Consider the following 8,646-nt stretch of genomic DNA (forward strand, 5'->3'; position numbering starts at 1 on the left):
CTCAGAGCAAGAGATCACTCAACTGATTTATCAAAGAGCTGTCTACTCCTTCCTCAAGACTGACTTCAAACCCCTCTCCTCCCTGTATCCACCAACTCTAATTATTGTATCATGAATTTTGCTTGGTCCCAGTCAGCCTCTCCAGGGGCATGCACACCTGCGTTGAAAGACCCAACTTAAACCAGATCCTCTAAATTTTAGGAATATCCCATGCATGACCTCCTAAGACTACTAAGACTGTCAAGTAGTGGCCTTTCTTGTTGCACTAAGCAATGCAATTGCTAATATAAACAGATTGTTTGAATGATCTTTTTGTACTCTCAAAAGTATCCCAGTTTGAATGATAAATTAAATGATTCCTATTATTGTAAATTGTATGTTGCGCTATTTTAGCATGTAACATTTCTTGTTCTCATTTACTCCTCACCATAAACCTATGAAGTAGGTATTACTATACTACCATTGTACAGATAGGACAATTAAAGCACAGAGAAACTAAGTAACTTTCTTAAGATCACATATCTACTAAGGGGTAGAGGCAGGATTATAATAGAATGAATCTGACTCGAGAGTTGATACTCTTTTTAAAAAATTAGTTTTATTATTAATTTTAAAGTCATGAATTTACTGAAAAGTTATAAAGAACTCTCCCCTGAAAACCATTAAAGAGTAAGTTGTCAACTTGATGCCCCATCTCCTCCCAGTACTTTAGCGTGTAATTTCTCCAAGCAAGGACATTCTCCTATGTAACCATAATGCAGCCATCAACATCAGGAAACGGATATTGACAAGTAGTTGCTATCTAAGCCTCAGACCCTGTTCAGGTATTACCATTTGTCCCAAAAGTGGTCTTCACCATTGAAGAATCCTGCTCAGAATCACATATTGCGTTTAGTTCTTAGGTCTCCTTACTTTCCTCCAGCCTGGAACAGTTCCTTGGGCTTTCCTAGACTGTCATGACTTTGACACTTTTGAAGATTATGGGCTATTTTGTAAAATACCTCACTTTGAGTCTGTCTGCTGTTTCCTTATGATTAGACTCAGCATATGCATCTTTGGGAGGAGTGCCCAAAGTGAGGTGGTGTCCCCATCGTATCCTGTCAGGTGGAACAAGATTCTGATTTGTCCCATTGTTGATAATTTGTATTCTGGTACAAATTATTTGATTTAGATGGTGTCTGCCAGGTCTTTTGTTGTAAAGTTATTTTTCCCCCCTTTGTAATTGACATCTTGTGGGAAGTATGTAAAAGCTATGTAAATATCCTAGCTGGGCACAGTGGCTCACTCCTGTAATCCCAGCACTTTGGGAGGCAAAGGCAAGAGGATTGCCAGAGCCCAGGGTTTCGAGACCGGTCTGGGCAACTGGTGACACATCTCTACAATAAATTTTTTAAAAAAATTAGACAGACACAGCAGTGTGTGCTTATAGTTTCAACTACTTGGAAGGCTAAGGAGGAAGGATCTCCTGAGCCCAGCTGGTCGAGGCTATGGCCATGAGCGTGCACTGCACTCCAGCCTGGGAGACGGAGTGAGACTCTGACTCAGAAAAAAATAAAATAAAAACTATGTAAATATCCTACTTTTATTTTTATTTTTTTGAGTTGGAGTCTCACTCTGTCATCCAGGTTGGAGCGCAGTGGCATGCTCATGGCCACCCCAGCATCGACCTGCTGGGCTCCAGCAATCCTTCTGCCTCAGCCTTCCAAATAGCCAGAACTACAGGCACACGCTACCATGCCCTGCTAATTTTTGGGTTATTGCAGAGACAAGGTCTCACCAAGTTGCCCTGGCTGGTCTCAAAACCATGGGCTCAGGCAGTTCACTCACCTCAGCCTCCCAAAGTACTGGGGTTACAGGCTGAGTCACTGAACCCGGCCTAATATCCTATTCTTAATCAAACTTTCTGTTTGTTTATTTATTTATGTAATTATTGCATCAGTTTAGACTCTACCTATTTTATTCAATTGGTTGTAATTCATTACTTTCTTATTTATATATTTATTTTGAGTCAGGATCTCACTCTGTCGCCCAGGCTGGAGTGCAGTAGCATGATCATAGCTCACTGCAGCCTCAACCTCCTGGACTCAGGCCATCCTTCCTTCTCAGCCTCTCAAAGCTGGGACTACAGGCACATACTACCATGCCTGGCTAATTTTTTTTTTTTTACTTTTCTGTGTAGAGACAAGGTCTCACTATATTGTCCAGGCTGAACTTTCTTATTTCTTTCGATGCCCTGATTGTTCTAGATTTGGCCTTTGGATATGCCTTTAAACTGCCTTCCATATTTTTTTGACATGCTCCATCGTTATTTTAAGCAATTTCTTGTTTTGGTAGATGGTAAATATTTTGTACTTATCTGAGAGGCATATACAGAATTTAACTTAATTGCATTTTCTCAAAGGATGGTATTTTCTGTTAAAATAAGATATCCTCCCAGAATTTTAAATCGTGTGTCATGAGCAGATATAAATGAGAGCACCAATTTATCAATGGAAGCTTTCACAGAGTGTCTGTTATATCAAGAGAAATGAATCTGATCCATGTTTTCTCCATTAGGAGACTATATTTAGAAACTGAGCCTTTGAATAGCACTTTTTTTAGTCACTTAATTTTCAGTTTTTCATTTAAAAAACTCGTATATTTGTTATTCTGTGAACATTTATGAACAGTTCTGCAAATTCTCCGCCTTCCTTAGGAAACATTGTATATTTCAATAGTTTTTTCAGGCCCTTGAGAGGAGCGAACACCTCCTTCTTCTGGGCGCCCGCAACGTACATTCTGATCTGTGTACCACAAGCTCAGCTTCGCCATCCTGTTGTGAGCTCCTCAGGGCAGGGCCTTCATCATGCTCTCCCTTGTGAACCCTGGTCACTCTCACTCCAACCCCCTCCTTGGCCCTGGTGTGCTGTAGATGCCTAGTAAGTGCTGGTTGGACAAACCAGGTGGTCATGCACCGTGTCTCACTTCTGCCCACAGGATGGCAGCATTTAGTCAAGGCTCCAGCCCCACTAAGGGGCTGGGATCTGTCTGGGAATTTGCAAGACCCGGTTTCCTCTTGAAATGAAAACAGTGTTTCGGGTCTCTTCCTCTGAGGGAACCATCTGTAAAATAATCCAGTGTTATCTACCCACCGTCTCTTCAATAGGCTTTGTGGAAGATGACATCACTGAGGGGAATTAGATGGTGCTGTGAATTGTGGGCACACCATCCTCGAAGGGCTGTCTGGGTCCAGATTGTGTGTCAGCTCAAACTGAGCAAGCAGGCTGAACCCAGGAGCTCATTTCATGCACAAGGCATTCGATGCAAAGAGTGGCTGGTGTTATTTAAAGAAAATGGAGGAAGAAGGAACTATTGACTACCTGCTGTATGCTATGTGTTTTAAACCAGGGGTTCTCAAACTGGAGTAGACATCAGAATCACCTGGGGAGACTGGTTAAAATGCAGATTGCTGGACCCCAGAGCTTCTGATTCGGTTGGTCTGGATTGGGGCCTGAGAATTTGCATTATATTTAATTAATTCATTAATTTTATTAAGTCAGGCTGGCATGCGGTGGCAGGATGACAGCTCACTACAGCCTTGAACTCCTAGGCTCAGGCAATCCTTTCTCTTTGGCCTCCTCAGTAGCTGGGACTACAGGCACGCATCACCCTGCCCAGCTATTTTTTTATTTTTTTGTGGAGTTGAGGACTCGCTATGTTGCCTAGGTTGGTCTCAAACTCCTGGGCTCAAGCAATCCTGCCTCAGCCTCCCAAAGTGCTGGGATTAGAGGCATGAGTCACCATGTGCCTGGCAGAATGTGCATTTTAACGAATTCTCAGGTGATGCCCATGTCATTGGTCCAGAGAATCACTGCTTTAAACAATCACATTTAACCCTTAGCAGCCTTTGACATCTGTATTTTTGTCTCCATTTTGTAGGTGAGAAAACTGAGGTTCAGAAGCTGAAGTAACTTGCCTAATGACACATCCTCATGAGTGGAGAGTAGAATGTGAACCCTGGTCGGTCTCACTCCAACCCCTTGCTCTGTCCATTCTGTAGGAAAAAGGGAATGAATCATACTGGGGGGGAGGGGTTATCTCTGAATCATGGCTCCAAAAATATGAAGCAATGCCCAATACCAGTGTAATGCTTTTAATTTTTTTTGGTTATATAAATTGAGCCATTTATTATAGACTAGTGAGGTCTCAGATGGTGGAACTTCTACCGGTCTTTCAATTCCTTCAGTCTTCTGATGGTAGACTTCACCGTGACAGAAGTGGTATTGCAGTTCCAACCTCCACCAGCTACTGTGTTCATGCAGAAGCGCCAGAGCCAGATGCCCGCAGTGCGTCTCTTCATCTTGGTTTTGCCACAGGAGGAGCAAGTGTACTTGGCATGCAGGCTGATCTCAATCTTTTTCACCATTTTCTGGAGCGAGGCCCCATAGTGGGTCCCATACTTACCAACGATTCCTACCTTCTTGGTGCGTTTGGTCATCACGCCGCCAAGTAGATCCAAGCAGTAATGCTTTTAATTTTTAAGAGCTTAGCAATAATAATCCATCCTTGTGATTCATCTTGTAGGAAAGTAATAAAGAAAACCGCCAACCTGAAACAAATAAGTGCACTCGTGTGCGAGGGACTACAATTCTTTGCATTATTCATTTAAAGTTAAAATGTCTTTGAAAATGAAAATATGGACATTATAGGTATGTCATTCCCCAAACTTCAACTTTGAAAGTGGAATATAGGCCATTGCCTTACTAGACTCTGGTCTGGCCATGTGCTCTTTGAGCTATGGCTGTCACCATGTTTTCTGACTTTGGCCCCCTCCCTTGGGGAGGTGAATCATCTCTCTCTCTCTCTTTCTCTCTCTCTCTGTCTCTAGTTTATTTTTAAAATAACCTATATTTTCTAATCTAAAAAAAATAAAGTGGAATATGATGTGAAAAAAAGGCAGAAGTTTTAATAAGTAATTATAAAATCTATTAGCTTGCCCATGGATAGAGGCTGCCATTTGTCTCTGGAACTAGATTAGGAAATCAGAGCTGGTGGGCTTTCTCTAGAAGTGAATCAGCTCAGGAATGACTCGTCTGCAGGGTCCAACCATGGTTGCGCCCCCAACGTGTCAGCCCATGATGTACTGAGAAGCTGCTCTGTGTTTATTACTCAGGCACATCCTTCTGCCAACACCCCCACCCAATCTTGCATCAAAAACTAAACCTGATCTCTCCAAGACAGAAATAGATTTTACGTTAAACGTTTGTGGAGAAGGGGAAGGCCATGGAAGAAGAGAATGAGCTAGAGCTAGAGCTTCCAGTTGGGCTGAAACCAGGGGTCTCCTCCCTTTGGCCATGTTTGCACTCAGTTCTCACCTGGTTGGTCCAGACTGAACAAGTTTGCTTGTGCTGGGCTTTCAAATGCAGCCAAAGAACCTGTCATGAAGGAACAGAGGAGGGCAACAGAGGGGCCTTTACATTTACAGAGGAGACGAACCATGCTGGCCACTTCCAGTCCCGGGTGAGTCTCACCTGCAACCTGGAGTAGCTGTCGATGAAGAGAAACTTGTTTATTATAACCTATTGATCTGAACCTCCAGAGTCTGCCCCAGACCCGAAGGTTTCTGAATGTTTCTTCCTATATTCTTCCTCCAAAGGGATTACTGTAACCAAGCACTTAGAAAAGAGACATGCTTCTGTCTGGGTTCTCTGAGCATTGGGATCACCTGACAGGGCACTGGGAATAAAGAGTGTGGGGCCAGGCTGTGCATCTGAGAGACCTATGACCCCAGGGGGCATCACCTGCCCTCCCAGTCCACTCCCTGCTACTCACCAGGAGGATTGCAGGTCAAGAGCTAGGCTTTAGCCCTTTTACCCTTGTAACGTGTACTTGAGACTTCCTAGGGAATATGTGCTTACAAGGAAAAACAGAGGCTTTGAGGAACAGAATGACATAAAAGAAAGACCAGGCTGTGTGTGGTGGCTCACACCCGTAATCCAAGCACTTTGAGAGGCCAAAGCAGGAGAATCTCTTTAGCCCAAGAGTTTAAGACTAGCCTAGGCAACATAGTGAGACTTCGTCTCTGCAAAAAATAAAAAAAATTAACAGGGTATGGTGGCATGTGCTGGTAGTCCCAGCTGAGGGACTGAGGTGGAAGGATCACCTGAGCCCAGGAGTCAAGGCTGTGATGAACTGGGATTGTGCCAAATATACTCCAGCCTGGGTGACAGACTGAGAAGGGTGGGAGGAGAGAGACAGAGAGTGAGAGAGAGAGAGAGAGAGAGAGAGAGAGAGAGAGAGAGAGAAAGGAGGGAAGGAAGAAAAGAAAGACCATAATTTAAAAAACTCATACCAGACAAAGCCAAAGCCAAAATAATACTTAAAAATATGACTTGGTGGTCTGGAGGTTGGAAACCAAGGCTTTCGCTGACTGATGGGGAAGGGGGGGTGGGAGGAGGGGATGATGGGCATTATCTTGACCCAAGAGTCTCCACAGGGGCTAGGTTAAGACAGGTATCTTAGGCTGCTTCCAGTCCACGTGGAGGTCACTGCTGCTCTCCCAGCCAGCAGGAACTGCAGTCACGTGACTTCAACCCTCCCTAGAATGACCCCTTTTTATTAGATTTGGTTTCTGTTGCTGCTATGCTGGCCAGCAACTTGGCCTCACCAGGAGAACGAAGTCCCCACAACTCACCCTCGTGCCTCCTCCGTTGGAAACATATGCTTTGACACAAACAAACAAACATATTTTTCAAGGCTTCTCAAAGATAGACTCCATGGCAGAGGTACTACAAATGTTTGCATTTCTATTAATTAGGGAGCATTAGTCCTCCACCCTTTCTTTCAAGAAATTAAATTAGAGTAAAAATATCAATAACACAACTTTGTTAATTGATTTGTATACTATTTGCTGTGGACTGAATGTTTGTGTACCCCTACATTTTACATGTTGAAGCCCTAATCTATAATGTGATGGTATTCAGAGGTGGAGCTCTTGGGAGTAATTAGGTCAGGAGGGTGGAGCTTCATGAATGGAATTAGTGTCCTTATAAGAAGAGATGCTAGAGCCATTCTGTCTCCCTTCCCCTCCCCTTCCTCTTACCTTTTGCCAAGTTGTCCAGACGGGTCTCGAACCCCTGGGCTCCCAAGGCCTCTGGTCGCAAATCCTCTCGGCCTCCCAAGGCAATGAGTCATTGCGCCCGGCTTCATCATCCCTACTTTCTAGAAGCACGGAGAAATTGAGTGACTGCCCAAAGCCAGGAAGCTGATTGGCAGCAGAATGGGGCTTCAGACCCATGTGTTTGGCTCCAGAACCCCTGATTTCAGTTGCTGCCCCACATAGCACAACTTCTCAGTCGTGGCCATGCATTGGCATTGCCTGAGAGGCGTTGGAGAAACATATAAGTGCTTCCTTCCCAGTCTGGGAAATTCTGACTCCGCAGGTCTGTGCTGAAGCCGAGGAATATATATTTTAGGGATCTCCCCAGGCGATCCTGTCATGCAGGTTGAGAACCAATGGGTGTTTCAATGCAAGGAAGCTGTTATCATCAAAGTGAGGAAAATGAGGAGAGCTTTATAGAAGTGGATCTTGGGACAGGTGCAGTGGCTCCAGTCTGTAATCCCAGCACTTTGGGAGGCTGAGGTGAGAGGATTGCCTGACCCCATGGGTTTGAGACCAACCCAGGCAACATGGTGAGATCTCGTCTCTGCAATATATCAAAAAATCCGCTGGGCGTGGTAGCGTGCGCCTGTACTTCCGACTACTTGGAAGGCTGAGGCGGAAGAATCGCTGGAGACCAGCAGGTTGATGCTGGGTTGGCGATGAGCATGCTCCTGCACTCCAGCCTGGGCAATGGAGCAAGACTCCAACTCAAACAAACAAAAAAAAGAAGTGGTTCTTGAAGGATGTGGTAGAGCTTTCTAGGCAAAAGGGGATGCCATCCAGGCAGGGGGAACAGTATGTGCAAAGCCGTGGGGAATCAAAGTATATAAAACAGGTTTATAAAGGGAGTGGCGTGTATGTATAAGGCGGGGTGATTGAAGAGGAAGGTAGGGATGAGAAACAAGCCAGAAGGTAGAGACGGGAGGTTGGATGGGGGGTTGGGGTCATCACGTGACAGCCTCAGGCATCATACCAAGAACCTTTATCCTACAGACAAGGAGAACCCCTGAAGAATTGTCACGCGAGGGAGAACATCATTTGAGCTCTAGACAGTTCTTATTTATTTATTTTATTTTTTATTTTTTTAGAAAGCAGAATTTATTGAGAGGACAGAAAAGCTCCCACAGTGAGAGAAGACCCGAGGGGGTTACTTGACAGTTCTTATTTAAAAGCTCATCTTTTTGACTCCAAGAATTTCGTCATATTGAAGAAAAATGAACACAAGCAGGAGAAGGAAGAACACAATTTATAATTAATTTAGCCAGAAGCATCATAGCAATTTCTGTGAGAGAAGAGCGTGGACTGTTGAAAATGGAACACACTGTGAAGGGGCTATGATTTCATGACTTCCCTCATCTGGGAGAAAAAGGAGGAAGAAAGAGTTTTTGCACGGTACAAGGTAGAGAGGCACAATGTGGGGAGGCCCTGTCTCTGTGCCAGGCTGTACAGGGACCTAACTGGGGTCTAAAGGGGCCTAACTGGGGTCTAAAGGGGCCTAACTGGGG

At 44.4% G+C, this 8,646-nt stretch overlaps 1 protein-coding gene across 1 annotated transcript; it reads right to left on the reverse strand.

Annotated features, from left to right (window-relative positions):
- Nucleotides 1–4,201: 4,201 nt before the first annotated feature.
- On the reverse strand, nt 4,202–4,477 carry LOC103249993 (putative 60S ribosomal protein L37a). The gene has a single exon (XM_008048581.1). It carries the CDS (start codon nt 4,475–4,477, stop codon nt 4,202–4,204), a length of 276 nt encoding a protein of 91 aa, XP_008046772.1.
- Nucleotides 4,478–8,646: the final 4,169 nt, after the last annotated feature.

The sequence above is a fragment of the Carlito syrichta genome, unplaced genomic scaffold (genome assembly GCF_000164805.1).
Source record: "Carlito syrichta isolate Samal-C Ts95f unplaced genomic scaffold, Tarsius_syrichta-2.0.1 Scaffold126413, whole genome shotgun sequence".
NCBI lineage: Eukaryota > Metazoa > Chordata > Mammalia > Primates > Tarsiidae > Carlito > Carlito syrichta.